The 20,350-nt window shown below is 56.5% G+C and overlaps 1 protein-coding gene across 1 annotated transcript in view; it reads left to right on the top strand.

Moving 5' to 3' along the window:
* COL5A1 (collagen type V alpha 1 chain) overlaps positions 1-20,349 on the top strand; it is a 196,482-nt gene extending 176,133 nt beyond the window's left edge. The window contains exons 62-69 of the mRNA XM_021712966.1: positions 103-156; positions 917-952; positions 1,339-1,392; positions 2,620-2,875; positions 3,984-4,096; positions 7,551-7,619; positions 12,635-12,868; positions 19,933-20,349. Of these exons, the coding sequence (XP_021568641.1) occupies positions 103-156; positions 917-952; positions 1,339-1,392; positions 2,620-2,875; positions 3,984-4,096; positions 7,551-7,619; positions 12,635-12,868; positions 19,933-20,079 (963 nt within the window). The 3' untranslated portion in view covers positions 20,080-20,349. The remainder of the gene's footprint in view (positions 1-102; positions 157-916; positions 953-1,338; positions 1,393-2,619; positions 2,876-3,983; positions 4,097-7,550; positions 7,620-12,634; positions 12,869-19,932) is intronic.
* The last annotated feature ends 1 nt before the right edge of the window (position 20,350 follows it).

Genomic DNA, 20,350 nt, shown 5'->3' with positions numbered 1-20,350 from the left:
TGGGGGGGCGGGGGGTGAGGCGGCTGGGTGGAGGCGAGCACTGTTCATCAAGTCCTCCTTGGTGAAGGTGATGGGTGATGTATGGCTTCTGTTCCTTTTCAGGGTATCACTGGGCCTTCTGGCCCACTCGGGCCTCCAGGGCCCCCTGGCTTGCCGGTGAGTATCTGGGAGGGACTCAGTGGTTCTCTTGGGTTGTTCTGGGAGGGCCAGGGGGTGGGGTGGCCCTGAACCTTGGAGCTGAAGATTCGAGGGGAAGTCATATGGCTTCCAGGATAGATTTGCCCCATGAACCCGACACTGGGGTTAGTAGTGACAGGAATAAGGATCTGGAGTTGCGGGGTGCTGGTTTGTGGTGGGGAGACCAGGAGGGAAACCTCTATCCGTCATTCTAGGGAATGAGGATTCTCGTCTGTAGGCATTTGGGGAAGGAGGGGGGGTGGTGCTGGCTCTCCAGGCCTCCCCTCCCTCAGCCGCGGGGCCAGCGTGGTCCTCTCTTCTGGCACCCTAGCCTGGGGCCTCCCTCACTCTGCTAGGGGAGACCTGGTACCCCCAGGACATCCCCATAGCAGCTGGGCCTCAGGTACATGTGGCCTAAGGGGGCCCCTGGTTGCCCCCAGGGCTGTGAAAAAGGCAGGAGAGTGTGTTTCAGCAGACCCTTCTGAGCCAAGACGTACCCTTTTCCACTGTCCCTCGGGGGGGTGCCTGAGCTGTCATCTCCCAGCCAGGGAGGGCAGGAGGCTGGCCTGAGTGGGCAGGACCCGCTGGTGCCTCCCTGTGGGTGAGAACTAGCTGCACTGGCTCCTCTCCCATCTCCATGAGACTTCTTGGGGGAACACGGGCATGAGGGGGACCGGATGCATGGGCAGGGCTGGAGGTGGGGGTCGCCCGCTGACGCTCTGCCCTCTGCTCTCTGCAGGGTCCTCCCGGTCCAAAAGGTGCTAAGGGCTCCTCGGTAAGTGATTCTCAGCCCTTGCCTGGCCCAGGCGCCTGGGGGCAGGGGAGAGGTGTGTCCTCTTGCATGAGGGCCACCTGAGCCCATCTCAGCTCAGGGAAGTCTTTGCCGCATGCCTCCCTCCATCTTTCCAAACTGCCCCAGCATGGTTCGGACCCAGGCATTTGGGCCACTTGCTGTCTACCTGAGGAAGGCCTCTGACCCACTTGGTTCCATCTGGGGGCCTCTGGGAGGGTAGAGGGGTCCCTGCTGTCCTGCTCCCTCCTCACGGCTGTGAGGGCCACCTCCTCCAGGGAAGTTTCCGGGGAACATTCTAGAGCTGCAGGTGGGTTCAGAGTCACTTCGTGTCTCTGTGACTGAGGCTTGGCTCTCTTCTTTTTCCCCAGGGTCCAACTGGCCCAAAGGGTGAGGCAGGCCACCCAGGACCCCCCGGCCCACCGGTAAGTGGCCTTCAAAGCCTGGAAGAGGGGTGGAGTCCTGGCCAGCTCTGAGGGGAGCATCTGTTTGCATGGCCTCCTTCTAGACTTGAGGAAACCTGTGTGGTGGGCCCAGGGGCCTTGTCCCTTGGGACACAGTGGGGAAAAAATGAGTCACATAGGTCTGTCCACAGAGGACTCACAGGCCAACTTTCCTTAGGAAGAATAGTTGGCCAAGGTAGGGGGAGGAGAAAGTGCATGTGTGCGTGTGTAATGTGTGTCCATGTATAATGTGTGTGAGCATGTGTAATGTGTGTATGCCTAATATATGTAAGCATGTGTAGTGTGTGTGCATGTGTAATGTGTGTGTGTTTTTAATGTCCATGTAATGTGTGTGCATGTGATGTTTCTGTGAGCTTGTGTAGTGTGTGTGCATGTATAATGTATGTAATATGTGTGTGGTGTCTGTGCATGTAATGTGTGAATAATGCCTTGTGCATATGTGTACATGTGTAATGTGTATGCATGAAAAGTGTATAATGTCCATATTCACGTGAAATGTGCATGTTCTTATATAGTGTGCATGTATGTGTAATGTATATGTGTCTCTGTGTAATGTGTGTGATGTGTATGCGTGTGTTTGTGCATGTGTAACGTGTGTGCATGTGTGGTGTGTCCACATGTATTTGAATATAATGTGTGTGTGCATGAATGCATGTCAGGATGGGGGAACGCTAGATCAGGCCCCTAGGGCGCAGGAGAAAGCTCGCTGTGAGCTGGGCTGGGGTGAGACGCCCTCTTGGGCAGTGTAGCCCTTTGACTACCGTCCTCATCTGGGCTGCGCCTTCTGAATGCAAGCAGCACCTTGCCTCCCGCAAACCTGTGGCCCCACTGTGTGCAGCCCCGGCAGTGCCCAGAGACAGGAGGGGGGATCTGATCACTTTCCTCAAGGCTTGGGCTTCAATCCAGGGAGGACAGGGTGGCAGACACAAGCACAAGGCCTTGGACTGCTAAGTGTGGGCTCCAGACAAAGGCAGGAGGGGCTGGGTCTCGGGGCACCTGGGACGTGGCTCAGAGGGAGAGGCGCTCAGTGCAGATGAGAACCTGGCAGTGGGGACAGGCGTGGAATGTTCCAGAGACCCGAGCAGTGCACCAACCCAGCGCACCCCACTGTCCTAGCTCTGCCCCATCCCAGGCCCGTCTGTTCCTTTCCCACCCTTCTACTCACCACTGTCCTTATGCTGCGCTCAGGGCCCCCCGGGCGAGGTCATCCAGCCCCTGCCAATCCAGGCGTCCCGGACACGGCGAAACATTGATGCCAGCCAGCTGCTAGATGACGGGAATGGGGAGAGTTACTCAGACTATGCGGACGGCATGGAGGAGATCTTTGGCTCGCTCAACTCCCTGAAGCTGGAGATAGAGCAGATGAAGCGGCCCCTGGGCACGCAGCAGAACCCCGCCCGCACCTGCAAAGATCTGCAGCTGTGCCATCCTGACTTCCCCGACGGTGAGGGCTGGGGCAGGGTCCTCAGGACAAACAGTGAATGGCCAGAACAGCGCAGCTGGGAACAGTGGAATAGGCGGGACAGGCGGGGCCTCCCCTCATGGACCTCACCAGGCGATTACAGGCCAAGCCTTTGAGTCCAGGTAGACTAGTTACCTTAGCCATTTTTGAAGGTGACCTGGTGGACCCCAAGCCTCACGTTCCTGGTCTGTCCAGTAGAAATAAAACATCTCCCTGTGAGAGCACAGAGTTAAACAGGACCGAACATGGATGCTTTTGGGCCTGGCATATCGTAAGACCCAGAATACGGGTTAGTGTTAGGATTTGCAGCAGGTACTGTGCTTGGACAGGCAACATTTAAACTCTGTGGTGTCATGAAGAAGCAAAGTATCCTCCCTCATGGTCGTGAAGTCAAACCCCGACTGCACAATAAAAATCCAGTCTGCGCATAGTGGCTCACACCTGTCATCCCAGCACATTGGGAGGCCGAGGCAGGAGGATCACTTGAGCCCAGAAGTTTGAGACCAGCCTGGACAACATAGTGAGACCATGTCTCTACAAAAAGAAATTAGCCAGGCATGGTGGTACACACCTGTAGTCCCAGCTACTCAGGAGGCTAAAATGGGAGAATTGTCTGAGCCCAGGAGATCAAGGCTGCGGTGAGTTCTGTTTGTGCCACTGCACTCCAGCCTGGGCAAGAGGGTGAGACCTTGACTCAAAAAAGAATAATAAAATAAAATTGTGGTTGTTTATCTTCCCTCCAGTAAGACTCTGGTCCCACACACACGAATCTCCACAGTTCATTCCTGAACATTCTCTGCATTTTGTCCACCCAGAGAGTGGGCCGAGCCCTCTGCCCTCTCTGGTCACCAGAACACGTACCCAGCGTGCTTTGCGTTCTGACTGTGTTCTTGGTGAATGAGTTTGTCCACATCTCTTTATGGGCCCGGCAGGAGAAGCAAAATGCGATAAAACATGTGCCTTGCTGGTGGCGTGAAGGCCCTGGACGTACATTTTAACTGCTGGGCTGAAACGTTGCAGCGGCTTCTGGAACTGTCCAGGGAGCCATTCTCATGAATCTGCCCACCTCCCTTCCTGTCTCTGAATCCAGGTGAATACTGGGTAGATCCCAACCAAGGATGCTCCAGGGATTCCTTCAAAGTTTACTGCAACTTCACGGCTGGAGGGTCAACGTGCGTCTTCCCCGACAAGAAGTCAGAAGGGGTGAGTACCCATGTCCCACAATGGCCCCCATGGGGTGTACGTCTCACGACAGGGTCGAGGGTTTCAGGCGTTTCTCACATACGCAGCTTTAAGACTGAAAACCAGAAATCGACCCGTTTCATAAATACAAGTGTTCTTCCAGTTGTAGGCCTGAGTGGTTTTAAGAAGAAATTGGTTAGCAATAAAATGAAATTGTGTGGCCTGGGGTCTTGCCACCCCAGTGCTAGTTGGTAAAAGCCTTTCTCAAGTGACTCGGTGCTTCTCCTGACCTGAAACACCCCTCAAAAAATAACCCTTTGAAGGAATTTGGTGGCAGGTATAATAAAGTGACCCGAAGATCTCTTCTAGAAGCTGCCCTTAGCCTAAATTAGTACCAGCTTATTTCCGGGGGGTTTGTTCTAGTTCCTACTGGGTGCTTTGTTTTAAAACCTATTTAGTCAGGAAGGTGGCTAGGCACTAAGGTTCTGATTCATCGAGATGTTGGGGAATGTTCTTAAATGGTCACCCCTGTGGCCTCCCAGGGCCTTAGCTCTGTAGCAGGAATTTGTGTGCGTGTGGATGGGGGAATAGCTTATGTGGATGGGTGTGTGCTGTTATGTGGTTAGTGTGTACAGACATGAGGGTGGGAGAGTAGATGGTGTGTGGGTGGCATATGAGTGAGTAGAGACAGACATGTGGGGCATGTGAGCGGAGTGTAGTATGTGGGTGTGTGTGGATGGGTGTGCAGATGGGATGTGGGTAGTGCATGGATGGGCATGTGACTGATGTGTGGCTGCTATGAGGGTGCATGAGGATGCTCTGGGGGTGCATGCGGATGGTGTGTGGGTGGCATGTGGGTACGTGTGAACAACCGTGTGGGTGGTGTGTGGGTGACATGTGGACAGGCATGTGGATGGCACGTGAATAGTGTGTGGGTGGTGTGTGGATTGTGTGTGAGTATAAACAGGTATGTGGGGTGTGTGAGTGTGCATGGGTGTGTGTGGATGGATGTGTAGATGGGTGTGAGTGGTGCATGGATGGTCTGTGGGTGCGTGTGGATGAGCATGTGGATGGTATGTGGGCACATGTGGATGAGCATGTGGATGTTATGTGGTCGTGTGTGGATAGGCATGTGGATGATAAGTGGGTGTGCGCGGATGGGAGTGTAGATGGTATGTGGGTGGTGTATGGGTGTGTGGATGTCATGTGGATTGTGTATGTGTGGATGGGCGTGTGGATAGTATGGGTGGCATGTGGATGATGTATAGATAGTGTGTGGGTGCATGCAGATGGGCATGTAGATAGTGTGTGGGTGCGTGCAGGTGGGCATGTGGATGGCATACGGATAGTATGTGGGTATGTGTGGATGGGCGTGTGGATAGTGTGTGTGCTGTGTGAGTGGTGTGTAGATAGTGTGTGGGTGTGTGCAGATGGGTGTGTGGATGGCATGTGGATAGTGTGTGGCCGGCATGCAGAGGTGTGTGGATAGCATGTGGGTGCATGCAGATGGGTGTGTGGATAGTATGTGGCTGGCATGCAGATGGTATGTGGATAGTGTGTGGGTGTGTGCAGATGGGCATGTGGCTAGTGTGTGGGTGCATGTGGGATGGTACGTGTGGATGGGCATGTGGATAGTGTGCAGCTGGTGTGTGGGTACATGTAGATAGGCATACACTGCCATCCCTCAAGTGTGCACCTGAGGCAGAGGCCACATTGGCTCAGGACAGGCAAGGAGGACGAGGGCTCCTCCTCACTGACTGGAGAGATGACCGAGACTCGAGCCTTCTGCCCCGTGTCGTCCTGGACAGACAGATGCGCCTCCATGGTGTCCCCCTCGGAGGGCTCAGCCACATGATCCGAGGCGCAGACAACCCTCTGTGGGGCTGCAGCCCCTACTCTACAGCCACAACTTCCTAATGGCCTCTGGCCGCAGAAGCAGTTTTCCGCTGGAGGGAGAGCCCCTGAGTCCTCCCTGGGGGCCGCTGCCCCACCACTCCCTAAACTGTGAGCATAGCAACCCAGGGCCAGCAGCTGGTGGCCGTGGCAAGAGCCGCATGCTGGTGGGGAGACGTGTGGGCTCCCGTTTAATGTGTTCCCTCCCCGACCTGAAATGTGACATCCTCAAGAGCCTGCGTTTCTAGCAGTGAGCGTCCTATGCTTCAGAAAGAGAATTCAAACACAAGGACGTTCCAGCTCGGTTCTTGTTTCCTTCAGTCTGGCAGAGGCCGGGTGTAATTCAGTGAGAAAAGGTGTTGTTTCTCACCCTCTTTCACCACCTGTCCTCTGCCCGTGGCCTTGCTGGAGCATTCTCTGGACAGACCCCCAGACGTCTCTGAGCCACCCCACGGCACCTCTGTCTTGCTCTCCCCAAGTGTTGGCCAGCCAGGCGTCTACCCACCCATCCATCTAATAATCCTTCAGCTGTTCGTCCATCTAATCTTCCATCTAGTCATCTCTCTGGCCACCCATCCAATCTTCCACCCTCCATCCACCCATCCACCCATCTGTCCATCTGCCCACCCATCCACCCACCCATGCAATCATCCAGTCACCCATCCATCCACCCACCCATCCATCCACCCACTCATCCATTCATTCATTCATTCCATAGCATCCCTGAACCCTGCTCTCCTAAGTGTGTCCTCTGTATCTACAATTCCAGGAGGCATTAGGGGAGCGGACCCTCCGTCTCTTGTCAACAGGAGACCAGCCGGTGGCTCACAGGAGGACCCACAGTCCACAGGTCCTCAGTCTTCAGAAAAGACCCCACCACACACACACACACACACACACCCCTTAAACCACATCCCAAACCACACACACATATACACTGCAAACCACACCATGTATACATCATACCATAAACACACACATACCATATCACAAACCCCACGTCGCAAACCACACCAGACACACACACTCATACACACACAGCAGCCAGGTGGAGGCCGTGAGGAGAATGCTGGCTTTTACTGCCATGGTCACCTTCATCCCGGTCATTGAGGTTCCATCACTCACTCACTCCTCTACACCCACAAGCATCAGTTACTAAGAGCTGAGCCCTATGCTGGGGCCTAATGTAGGAAGCTGATCAGTACAGAATGCAATCCCCTGGGAAGCAGGCCAGGCGGTGCGGGTACCTAGGGAGCTCCGGGCAGTGCCACTTCCCCCTCGTCACCGGTCTCCTCGACACCCTTCACTCTCAGGGTGGTCCCCTGCTGCATCTGCCCAGCGTGAGAATGAGGTCACAGGACCGGGGAGCACAGGGGTGTCTCTCACACCTGCAGGAGCAGTAACCATCTCATTCTATTTCTCTCTCTTCACCTCCTCGCTGGACGTTTAGGCCAGAATCACTTCTTGGCCCAAAGAGAACCCGGGCTCCTGGTTCAGTGAATTCAAGCGTGGGAAACTGGTAAGGCGGCCTCTGGCATGTGTGCGGTTGTGGCTTTAAACCCGCCCGTCTCGTATCTTACAGAGTAAAATGGCCCGCTGGCCCAAAGAGCAGCCCTCCACCTGGTATAGTCAGTACAAGCGGGGTTCCCTGGTAAGTGGGCGCTGGGCCCGGCCGCCTCGGCTGCTCGCTTGCGGCACGGCTGGCTCGCGGCTCTGCATGGGAATAATCGCCACCATGTGCCACACCGCTCTCGCCCCCTGGCCGAACTGCTCCACGTCCCATGACAGCAAGACCCAGCACAGGCGTGGGGTTCTCTCGGGCACCCCTCCCACTGCCCCCGCCGGAGTGCCTTTCAGCCTGGAGTAGGAGGGTGGTTTTCTGTTGGATCTAGGGCGCCCAGAGCTGGGTGTGGGCCCTGCGCCAGGACTGGTCTGCACCCACGGATGGTGCCGCCCAGCTGCCCACGAATTAAGGGCGGAGTACCTGGGAGCGGGCAGGCTTTTGCTCCATCCCGTGGGCAGGGTGGAGGTCACAGATCTGGGACCACTTAAAGTATCCGGGGTCCTTCCCAGGCCTGTACCACGTGTCTGCTCCTTCTGCAGCTTGGGGATGAATAGCCCCCCGACTGCCCACCCGGCCTCAGAGTTCTCAGTTGCACCCCACGCAGTGGTGTGAGTCGTGCCGTAACTTCTGGGGATCGAGTCTTACATAACCCGTCCCTGAGAGGAAAGGAGACCGGCGTCCCTAGAAAGAAACAAGTGGGAAGCTTTTCTGGCCAGTGGAGACGCCCAGAACCTGTTTGGACTTGGTGGGAGGCCAGAGGCTGCTTACCTGAACACTGCAGAAGTGAGATCTGGGCCCTTTGCTGAAATAAAGAGCACAGTTCTGTGCCCTTTTCCTGCAAGTGGGTTTGGGGTGCCGTGGAGAGCCCAGATGTTCCTTCTTAACTTGGCCCCGTCCCTACGTGACCTGAGGGTCTTTCCCCTGCAGAAGCCAGCCCTCAGGTCCCAGGTGTCCAACCCGACCCTTGGCCGCGGGTCACCGTCCTCCAGCCAGCTCCAGCCTCCCCTTTGAGGGTGCAGAGGCCACGCCTCTCCCCAAGGATTCAGAGAGCAGTGGCTTCTGGCCGCCATTGCCCCATCCGCACCTCTGAAGCCCCTCGTCCCCTCACCTAGAGGCTCGTCCTGGCTGATCATGAATGTCTTGTGCCTTCTGTGTTGTCGGCCTTCGAGTCACGCTAGCTGCTTTCCCGACACTGAGGTGTGTGCTCCCACGGGCAACACTTTGGAGGCTTCTTTGGCTATCTTGCTGAAGGCTTAGACAGCCTCATTCTCTTCTTTCTCCTGTTTTTTTCGCTTCTCTGCCTTGTTGTGCTGTCTTTCCAAAAAGTCGCTGGCACACAGAAGGACCTAGAACAGGCCGGGCACGGTGGCTGGTGCCTGTAATCCAAGCACTTTGGGAGGCTGAGGTAGGAGGATCGCTTGAGCCCAGGAGTTCAAGACCAGCCTGAGCAACCTAGTGAGACCCTGGTTCTCTTCAAAATTAAAAAAAAGAAGGACCTGGCACAGCACTTAGGGAGGAAGGCCAGTGGCCAGGGCTGCTTGGCCCAGAGGGCACAGGGTAGGGACCGTGGAGGATTAATCTGCCTAGGACCAGGGCGGCAGGTCCGTCCTGCACCCTTGCTGTTTGTTGGCCCCTGCCTGGGCCTGACCCTGCCCTCTCGCCTCTCGTGCTGGCATTTGATCTCCAAAGAAGCCCCCTATGCCACCCTCCAAAACATGCAAAACGGGCAGAGCCCAGGTCCCTCCCTCGGAGGAACTGGCTGTGACACCTCACTCGCAAACTGCCCACCACCCACCGCTACCCTGTTTCCCAACTGACCAGGGCTGGGGACAAAGGGACCCTCCAGGGGAAAATCCCAGCTGACTTCTGGGCCTTCCCAAAGCCTTCCTTCTAGTGCTGTGACTATCACCGGCGGATGCGCGGTTGATGGGGGTCTCTCCTCAAAGAAAACAGAACTCGGCTGGGCGTGGTGGCTCAAGCCTATAATCCCAGCACTTTGGGAGGCTGAGGCAAGAGAATTGCCTGAGCTCAAGGGTTCAAAACCAGCCTGGGCAACTTGGCAAGACCTCGTCTCTATGATAAACAAAGAAATAAATTAATTAGCCGGTCGTGGTAGCACATGCCTGCAGTTCCAGCTACTTGGAAGGCTGAGTCAGAAGGATTGCCTGCGCCCAGCAGGTCGAGGCTATGGTGGCCATGAGCATGCCACTGCACTCTGGCCCGGGGATGGAGTGAGACTCCCACTCAAAAAAAATAGAAAGAAATCAGAACTCTCTCTGGGTGGGGCCTCCCAGATCATCCTCCAGTGAGATAACACTGCAGAAACCCCTTCCCACCAGAAAGGGAGGGTTTCCATGGGGTTCTGGGAGTCCCACATGGGGCCCTCGGGTCCTTCTGTGTCCAGTGGCACACGCTGGCTTCTCCCTGCGGCATGCGTCTTTTCTCGAGTCAGTCACATCCCCTCCCAGGAGCACCGGATGGCCCCTCCTGCTGGTTTGTATACACTTTCTCTCTCATGGTCCGCCTGTGAGGCTCACCAGTGCCACATCCAAGAGCCCCACATAGTGTTTGCTGATGGCTTTGGGCCTCAGGGTGTTCCCTCTGCCCTATGGTGAAGGGGCAGCTCCTGGGCTGGCCAGATACTTTGGTTGCCTCTAGTTACATCTAGTTAAAAAGTGGGTTATAGGACCGGGCATGGTGGCTCACATCCGTCATCCCAGCATTTTGGGAGGCTGAGGCAGGAGGATCATTTGAGCCCAGGAATTTGAGACCAGCCTGGGTAACATAGTGAGACTACGTCTCTACAAAAAAATGTTAAAATTAGCCAGGGATGGCGACACACGCCTGTAGTTCGAGCAACAATGGAGACTGAGGCAGGAGGCTTGCCTGAGCTCAGGAGGTCGGGGTTGTGGTGAGCTGTGATCACACTACTGCACTCTAGCCTGGGTGACAGAGTGACTCAAAAAATAAAAACTAAAGTGAGTTATAAAGTGTGCCCATCTCCATCCTTCCTCCACTCCACATGCCCAGACACATGTGGCAACGGTGATTTAAAACCTCCTTCACGTGTTCCCTATGGCTCTTTTGGGCCGGGGCAGGATCTAAAACAGAACCGTGGGGGTGGGGGGTGGCAGCTGCCCAGGGGTGGGGACAGCTGGTCTCAGAAGCTGGCATTTTTCTCCTTCATTTCCCAATGCCACAGACAGTTCGGGCCCTGCCCTCCCCGCAGAGAGGGGCCTTGGGGTCCCCCTGGGTTGGGGGAGAGACACACGCTCCGTTTCATGGGCATTAGAAGTGTCCGCCTCCCCTGGCGGTGCGGAGTGTTCCAGAAAGCTTGGGTTTGCTGAAGAGATGCTGAAATCCAAGCATGTCTCTCAGGGCACCCTGCAGCAGGCCCTGCGCCCATCTGGGGACTCCCAACTCGTGACACTGGGGAGGCCTCTTGAGAAGAAGTGGCACATTCTGATGCCTTCCCTGGATTTGTGTAGAGACGGGAGGGTCATGTTGCCAGCATGGCAAGGCGGGCCGATGGAGCCACTCGGCCACAGGAAGGCCCATTCATCCCCTGGGAAGCCACCCCTGGGAAGGGAAGAAGGGGTGTTTCTTGAATGGCCATGCCAGACGCCCTCTTGGGCCTCCATGCCTCCAGGAGGGCTCCCGATCACCCCGGCCATCCAGGTAGCCTGACCCTCCCTCTGCCGGCCTTCCTGCCTGGCGGCTGACCGTCGGGCCCCAGCTGGCCCAAGTCACCCCCCTGAGGTCCCAAGCCCCCTGCCCCTCGCCAGTTCTGGCTTCTCAGGAGCTCCTGAGCCCCCGGGATAGTCTTTCTTTTATTCCTTTCATGAGTACCTTCCTCTGCCGGCCTTTGGACACGGGGCCAGGGCGGTGTGAAGTCTTGCAGGGGTGGAGGCTGGGATGCGGGCCAGGGTGCTCCACCCCGGCCCTAGAGGCTGGAAGTGGGGGGGAGTCTTCCCGAGAGCTGTGGTCTGGACCGTGACCCAGAGGACAGCAGCGGAGGCCCCTCTTGCCGAGGGGGTGATGTTCTGGGCAGAAGGAGGAGCCAGACAGAGGCCTGGAGCAGAGGGAGGACGCAGAACTGTCCAGGGAGCTCAGGAAGTGGGTGCAGCCAGGGTGGGGTCAGAGATCTCCGTCTGTCACTCCCAGGGAAACTGATCCTAGGGCAGTCACAGTGGCTCACACTTATAATCCTGGCACTTTGGGAGATCTAGGCAGGGGGATGACTGGAGGCCAGGAGCTTGAAACCTGCCTGGGTAGCGTAGTGAGACCCCATCTCTACAAAAGCAAAAATCAACTGGGCATGGTGGTGCACACCTGCAGTCCCAGATACTCAGGAGACTAAGACAAGAGGATCACTTAAGTCCAGGTACGATCTCTGGCCCCGTACCCCCCCCATTCTGGGGGGCAGCCAAACCTCACCTGCAGCTCCAGGTGTCCCAGTGCAGTGATGGGTGCACGGTGCTCTGTGACTCAGGGATGCAAGGGACAGTCTCAATGCAAGGCTTATTTTGAGGATGCTTTGCTGTTCGGTCAACACATGCAAACTGGGCAGACCCAGATCACCATCTGGGACGGAGGCGCCCGAACGGCAGAAGGAAGGAGGTCTGTGGGTGGAGGTGTGGAGGAAGAACAGCTTCAGCGGGCCGCGCGGTAGGCGCTGGCCTAGAGACACCAGCTGCTGTTCATTGTGCAGCAAACCTTTTTATCAAGTGCATGCCGGGACAGCCATGGGCTGGGCACCGGGGCCAGCAGCAAGCAAGGGGGACACTTTCCTGCCCTCTCCAAGCATACGGTTCAGTAGGAAAGACGGACCAAGGTGGGGGATGGCAGCCACAGGAGCGTCTAACCCAGGCAGGCTTCCTGGAAGAGGCAGTATTTGCTCTGAACCCTGCAAAATAAGCAAGGCCACCAGAGTGGGGGAATTATTTAAGTCTCTGAAGAAATCAAGGAGTGGTTCACGTTCTTCCTGGAAATCTCCAAGGGAGCCCGTGTGTGCTGGCCTCAGGGGCCCAGGGGGCAGCACGGATGTGGGGCTTCGATGTGTGTCCCTGACCCGCTGACCCTCCCCTCCTGTACCCCTGCAGCTCTCCTATGTGGACGCCGAGGGCAACCCCGTGGGCGTGGTGCAGATGACTTTCCTGCGGCTGCTAAGTGCCTCCGCCCACCAGAACGTCACCTACAACTGCTACCAGTCGGTGGCCTGGCAGGACGCGGCCACAGGCAGCTACGACAAGGCCATCCGCTTCCTGGGCTCCAATGACGAGGAGATGTCCTACGACAACAACCCCTACATCCGCGCCCTGGTGGACGGCTGTGCGGTGAGTGTCGCCCCTCAGCCATGACGTCATTCACGCACGCCTCCGTGGGGCTTATGCCTCCCTCAACATGCATCTATTGAGCACCTGCTGGAGGTGCCGTGAGTGTCCCCAGACTAGGCTCCTGCCCCTGGGCAGCCCCACCATTGCTGGAAGACTCGGAACCCCAAGTGTGCATAGCCAGAATTTCTGGAACCTTCTACGGTGCTGGAGTTAGGAAAGGAAATGTGAGACCGGCAGGAAGATCCAGGGGGCCTGGGTTCATCACTCCATTCCTGGGTGTGACATGGAGTGAGGCGTTGAAGACCTGGTGTCAGCCAGGCATGGTGGCTGATACACACTTTGGGAGGTCGAGGCCGGAGGATCGCTTGAGGCCAGGAGTTTGAGACCAGCCTGGGCAGCATAGCAAGACCCGGTCTCTACCAAAAAAAAAAAAAAAGACCCAGTGTCATTTGTAGTTCAGAATCCAAGCCTGTCTGTCCTTGGGCAGGTCTTTCCCAGAAGTGGCCAGGACTAGGGCTGAGTTTGCTCCTGAAAACATGCCATCCTGGGAGACGCTCTTCAGGCCCCAAGAGTGACCGCAGCATTGCTGTTGCCACAATGACTTTCCTGTGGCTGTTAAGTGCTTCCGCTCACCAGAACGTCACCTACAACTGCGACCAGTCGGTGGCCTGGCAGGACCCTACTGTGGGTCCAGCCCATTCAGACCCTCCTCATGTCGGGGGAGATCTTACTCCCAGGCAGGGGAACCAAGACCCAAGTGGCGAGAGGCTTGCTCAGACCACTCGGCTGGCATTGGCATTCACACCCTACCTCTGCCCCCGGGTGTGTGGGCATCTTCCTCTCTTGCCCCAGCTCACCCCAACTCAGGGCCAGCCTCTTGGGAGTGCATCTCTGGGGGATGCTGTCCACCTGGGCAGCTGCTCAGGTCTGGGGTGTGCCCGTGTGTCCTGGAAATGCAGCCGGGCACCAGGGATGTCCCGTGAATGTTTTCAGATGTGTCCCACTTGTGTGGCCTTCTAGAGGCTGGAGGTGGTGGGTCTCTGAGAAGCTTAGCCTGTGGGTATTCTGGTAACTTCCTGATATCAACCCCTGATCTCTTCCCCACCTGTTCTTGAGACCCTAAAACACCACCTACTGTCTTGGTTTGTTTGTGCTGCTATGAAGGAACACCCAAGGCTGGGCAATTTTTTTTTTTTTTTTTTTTTTGAATCAAGGCCTTACTCTGTCACCCAGGCTGGAGTGCACTGGCATGATCACAGCTCAAAGAAAGCCCAACCTCCTGGGCTCAGGTGATCCTTTTGTCTTGCCTCCTGAGTGTCTAGGACTACAGATGTGCACCACCATGCCCTGCTAATTTGTTAATTTTTTGTAGAGACGAGGTCTCACTATGTTGCTCAGGCGGTCTTGAGCTCTTGGGCTCAAGTGAGCCTCCTGCCTTGGCCTCCCAAAGTGCTGAGATTCCAGGTGTGAGGCACCATGTCTGGCCTAAGGCTGGACAGGTTATAAATAAAAGGAGTTGATCGGGCTCACGGTTCTGTAGACTATACAAGAAACATGGCACCGGCATCTAGCGAGGCCTCAGGAAGCTTCCATGGCAGAAGGGGATGGGGTGAGGAAACCACATGGCCAGAGAGGAAGCAGGGGAAGGTGCCCAGTTCTTTTAAACAACCAACCAATAGAGCCAGTGAGGATGGCACTGAGCCCAAATGAGAGATCTGCCCCCGGGACCCAACCACCTCCCACCAGGCCCCACCGCAGCATCGAAGATCACATTTCAACACGAGATTAGAGATCGGAGGAGACACATTTCCAAGCCCCATCACCCGCCCAGGCTGGCTCCCGAGGGAATGGGACAAGTGTCGACCCCACCCTCTCTGCTGGTCCCACACTCAGTGTCCAGGGTCAACCCCACACGGCACCCTCCCTGAGCTGGGGCATGTGACTACTGGTCCACGCAGAGCATTGTGGGATGGTCTCATAAAGCAAGTGTGGACTCAGAGGGTCGGCCCCGCCCCTGGGGGCAGGTTGGGCCCAGCCTCCAGTCCTGCCTCCTCCCCACCAGCAGCCCTGAGGAGCACCTGGCCTCAGTCCTAGGATGCTCAACACCCTTCCCTGCAAAAGGAAATAGTTCTGACAGCCCTGGGGCTACGCTGAGGATGAAGGCTGTTCCTTGTCCCCGGGCAAGTGTGTGGCCAGGCTATGCCGGGCAGGAACCGTCTGTACCCTGAGGGCTCAGCCTCCCTCCCTACTGCCACCACCCTCTGGATTTGTGGGAGTCAGTTCTCAGACCTGACCCACAGATCCAGAACTCATCCCTGTGGGAGATTGAGAGATCCAGCTTCCTGGGGAAGGGAATTCCGAAACCACAGGAGACCTTAACAGTCCAGCATGTGTACCTGTTCTTGACAGTCTAGTAGCTCTCCACCCCCTTCCTGGCATTGCTGCACCTTGAATGCCTCCATTGATGGGGCTCTCATTACCTCCTGAGATAGCCCAAGCCATGGTTATAGTCCTGGTGTCAGGAAGCTCTTCCGAGGATTGAGCTAAAGTCTGCTTGTCCATGACACCCACCCACCACTTCCAAGTTCTGGTCCCTTCTGTCTGGTTCTAGAGCTGATGGAAGAGTTTCCCAGCCTCAGTGATTTTGGCATTCAAGGCCAGATGATGATTATGATGATGATGATGATTTTGTGGGGCTGTCCCATGTGCCATAGGATGGTGAACAGCATCCCTGTCCTCTGCTCAAGAGATGCCAGTAGCAGCCCTCTAGTCATTACAACCAGAAACATCTCCAGACATTGTCCGTGTCTCCCGGGGGCAGAATTTCCCACATGGAGAATGGCTGTCCTGCACAAAAAAAAAAACAAACAAGCAGAGATTTGCAGGAGATCAAAGGGACTCATCTGCCCCAAGGGCTTAGAGGACCTAGCTAGTCTCCTCCAAGAAGCCAGTGTGGCTGGAGCTGGCGGCCAGGAGCCCCGAGGTTGCACTCCAAACACAGCTGCCATCCAAACAGGCCACTGTCTCTCATGACGTCACTGGTAGGAGCCTGAGTGGCCGTCCCAACTGTAGCAGAGTAGAGCATGCCTGCTCTCTCATTCCGTCTCCACCGTGACCATTTTTGAACTTTGCAGCTGTTCTTTGAGCATCACTAGGCACAAAAGCAGGGCAGTGACACCCAGACTGCAAGCTGGGTGGGGGGTGAGGTGGAACAGCTCCCACTCCGGTACGTTTCACTCCTGGAAAGAGTGGGTTCTGTCTCTAAAAGGGTGGGGAGGGAATGGCTCAAGACAGAACAACCCCGTGGATGGGGAGGAAAAAAAAGAACTCCTGGAAAGGAAATTTGGGTGGAAAGAAGGGCACCTGGCAGCAGCATGAGAAGGGGAATGCAGGGGCATCTGGTGGGGGTGGCCCCCTCTCCCCACTGCATGGCAGTCTGGGATTTGGGTGGGTTTGTGTTCAGATCTGACTGTGGACTTGGCAAATCTCACCCCTGTGGAAGATCAAGGTATCCAAGGTCCCTGAAGGAAGAAATCCCCAAACCCCAGGGGACCTTGGGGTGCAGAGGCATCTAGGGGGGAAGCCTGCCCAGATTCATGCAGGCTCTGCCCTCCCCAACCCCTGAAAAGCTCTTCTGCAAAGTGTGCCCCCATAGTTCCAGCTACTCGGGAGGCTGAGGCGGGACGATCGCCTGAGCCCAGTAGGTCAAGGCTGCAGTGAGCTATGGTCATGTCACTGGACTCCAACCTGGGCAACAGAGTGAGACCCTGACTCAAAAAAAAAAAAAAAAGTCACCATCCTTCTGTTTAATTCCGGGGTTCCTGCAGGAAGGAACCCCTGATCCTCTGATCCTAGGTATGTGGCGAAAGCCCTGTCCAGACCCCAAGGCCTACCTGCTAAGGATTCCTTTTGTAATCATGGCCACAGAAATTGGCATTCTGGTGTGGGCACTGTTCGGTTGAGTAGCCCGATCGACAGGGCTGCCGAGGGACCCCGTGGGGAGGCACAAATCACCCCGCGAGAGGACCAAGGATCCCGCCCCATAAATCCCGGTGTTTGCGCAGTTTTGTGCGCCCCCGGGGGGCCATCGCCGGCCTGTAATGGTTATTTATGCGTCTGGTATTGCGGGGTAACAGAGCAGCATGTAGCAGCCTGCTTTAAATAAGCCCCCTCTAAGCGCTCAGGTAATTGGAGCAGAGGGGCCCCATAAATCCGGCTGAGAGCGCCTGCCAGCTCAGCGAGTACTACCTGTCCCCAGGAGGGTGGGAGGCCAATGCTGCCTGTCCCTGGGCAGGGTCAGGGGAGAGGAGAAGGACCAGGCACTGCCTTGCTGGTCAGCTTACTGACTTGACCTGTCACTGAGTTCACACAGCTGGCCTTCCAGCAGCCCAGTAGAGGCCAGGCCAGCCCAACTCACTGGATTCCCTGGTTGGGACCAGGCATGGAAGGAGAGGCCAGAGCAGACAGGGCTCAGACCACAGAGGTGGTCCCAGCTCCCTGCTGGCCTGGTGGGGAGGATGTGGAGGTCACTGGTCTCCCAAGGTTTCACCCCCAGAGGGCGTGGGTGGCCACCGGCTTCAGGGATATTGCGTCCAGCCTCTGCTGCCCACCAATGTCTGCCAGCAGCTGCAGGGCTGTGGCTGCTCCTTGCCCTGCCTCGCCATTGGAGAGCTGTGACCTCTGCCCCCGGCCAGCGTTGCCAGCAGAGGCATCTGGGCTGTGCCCTGCCCGGCCAAGCCGGCCGCAGGGTGCTGGCTGCCCCACACGCTGGGCATTCCATGGAATACTCAGCATCCATGCTGCCAAGTTCCTGGGAGGCCCTGTGATGAGGACAGTGATTCTCAAAGGCCAGCCATGAGTCACACACATCAGATTTCTCTGAGACACCTTTTTTTGAGTCTTGGTCTCCCAGGCCGGAGTGTGGTGGTGTAATCACAGCTCACCACAGCCTTGATCTCCCACCTCAGCCTCCCAAGTAGATGGGACTACAGGCACACACCACCACGTCTGGCTAATTTTTAATAATTTTTGGTCTCGTTATGTTGCCCAGGATGGTCTTGAGCTCCTGGGCCCAAGCATTTCCCCTGCCTCGGCCTCCCAAAGTGTTAGCATTATAGGCATGAGCCACTGTGCCCGGCCCAAGACACCTTTTTTAAAATAATGTAGATTCTGAATCCCACCCGAAACCTGCTGAATCAGCGTCTCTGTTCAGGGTGCACAAGCTTCTGGAGACTCCGAATTTGCCCTGAAGTTCTAATCCCAACTTTAAGTGAATCCCAGCCTGACCAGCTGTGGTAGGAAGGGTGCTCTCATCAAGGCAGGGCTGTGGGCAGGACGACATTGAGAGGGATATTCCAAGGAGGTAAAGCTAGAGACGTTCATAAAGCCAGCACCTGGAACGCGTGAAGGACCGTGAAGCTTCATTCTCACGTTCCACCTCTGTGAAGTCAGCACACATTTTCCAGCGAAGGAAACTGAGTCCCAGAGAGTATATTGGTTATTGCAACAAATTAGGATCCCCCCTCCATTTAGCTACTTGAAACAGCAGATATTTCTAGACTCCCTCAGCTTCTGAGGATCAGAAATCTGGACATCCCAGCCCAGGGTCTGCCTAAGTCCACTCAGGCAGCCAGCAGCGATCACCATAGGCTGAGTGGCTTATAAACAACAGAAACGTGTTCCTTGCAGGTCTGGAGGCTGGAAGTCTGAGGTCAGGGTCAGGTTCTGGGGAGGGCCTTCCTCTAGGTAGCAGACAACCAGCTTCTCACGGTGTCTCCACCCGGCAGAGGCATTCGAGGGGGGCTCTCTGGGGCCTCTTGGGTAAGGGCACTAATCCCACTCACCCCATGACCTCATCTCCCAAAGGTCCCGCCTTCTCATGGCTCCACCCTGAAGACCTCATCCTCTCCCAAATGCCCTGCCTACTAACACCACCAGCTTGGGGGATACACACATTTAGACCCCAGCGCTGGGGTGAAGCCCTGGGAGGTAGAGAAAGAACAAAGTCGGGACTGATGTTTGAGTCTCTGGCCTCAGAGTCCCCTCTCCTAGGCTGCGTCCTGACCGCACTGCCCCCTTGGAGGGATCCTTTCCGGCTCCCACTGGTGGTTTCTTCTGGGGGCTGGGGAGACCCTTCCTGGGCACAGAGCCAGCTGAGACTGTACAACTGGCCTCCGCCAAGGTCGCGACAGGTTGTCCAAGATAACTTGGCAGGCTGCTGTCCCATGGCTCGTGGGAAAGATTCGGACATTGAGCACCTTTGTCTTGGGGGCACGTGACGGACAACAGGGCAGGTTGAGCCTCATAAATGTTCTGAACGCTCCCAGTTAATTGGGTGGCTCATGGGCCCACAGAATCTTGGGTCTTCACTCTTTGTTCCGGGGAACATGGGCTGGGAGGGAGGAGGTCTCTCCTGGGCTTGGGTCCTGCCCTCTGGATGGCATGGGTCTGAGCAAGGATTGGGCGCCGACTCACCCCACAAGCTGCTGATTCACTGCGCTAGCCCTGTCCCTCTGTGCCTCAGTTTACCCAGTACCCTCTGCACCCGAGGCTCTGCACCCCCGCTTGTGAACACAAAGTCCTCTTACTTCTGAGTGTCCCAGCCCTTTGAGGGCCGAGGGCAGGGTGTGATGCGGGTAGTCGCACTGGCCGCACATGGCCCCAGGCTCTGCTGATGCCATCTTGGGGTACTTCATCTGTGAACACGGACGGACCACCTCATTTTGATTCTGCGGCAAGACCTTCCCATTCTGTAGTCGGTCTTGGGTCCTAGGTGGGGGGCTGCTTTAAAGCCTGGAAGGGTCTCCTTACCCGCGTTCTTCTCCCGCCTGTCTGAGGAGGATTCGTGGAACATTCTAGCAGTTCAGTGCATGCTCCGGTCAGCCATATGCCAGATTTCTGCCAACACTTGCCCGAGTGGACAGGATTGAATTGCTGCCCGTGTGGGTCGTGGGGGGCAGAAACAGGGCACTCAGCCGGGTTCAGAATCAGGTGGGCTGTGGGGGTGATGGGTAAACTCCAAGAGCTCCCACTGTTCTTGATGGCTGCCGCCCCCTCTTCCCTAGACCAAGAAAGGCTATCAGAAGACTGTCCTGGAGATCGACACCCCCAAAGTGGAACAAGTGCCCATCGTGGACATTATGTTCAATGACTTCGGTGAAGCGTCACAGAAATTTGGATTTGAAGTGGGGCCGGCTTGCTTCATGGGCTAGGAGCCGGGAGCCCCGTCTCCTGAGAGCAACCTCGTGACCTCAGCACGCCGTCGTGAGTGTCCCGTGCACGTTCCGACCCCGGACAGTGAAGGTTTCTCGCTCCCTTCCCGCCCCCGACTTCCTCTGCGCCCCGGCACCACGCGGCGCGGCGCGGGACCCCACGCCCAGAGAACAAAGGGAAAGAAAGAGCCGCGTCCCCACCCCACCCGGAGCCGAATCACATGACCTAGCTGCACCACAGTGCCTGGCCCTCCCCAATGCTGCTCCGTCT

Source organism: Carlito syrichta, unplaced genomic scaffold (assembly GCF_000164805.1).
Source record: "Carlito syrichta isolate Samal-C Ts95f unplaced genomic scaffold, Tarsius_syrichta-2.0.1 Scaffold303895, whole genome shotgun sequence".
Lineage (NCBI taxonomy): Eukaryota > Metazoa > Chordata > Mammalia > Primates > Tarsiidae > Carlito > Carlito syrichta.
The sequence above is the reverse complement of the archived record's forward strand: the minus strand, read 5'-3'. Positions and strand labels throughout refer to the sequence as shown.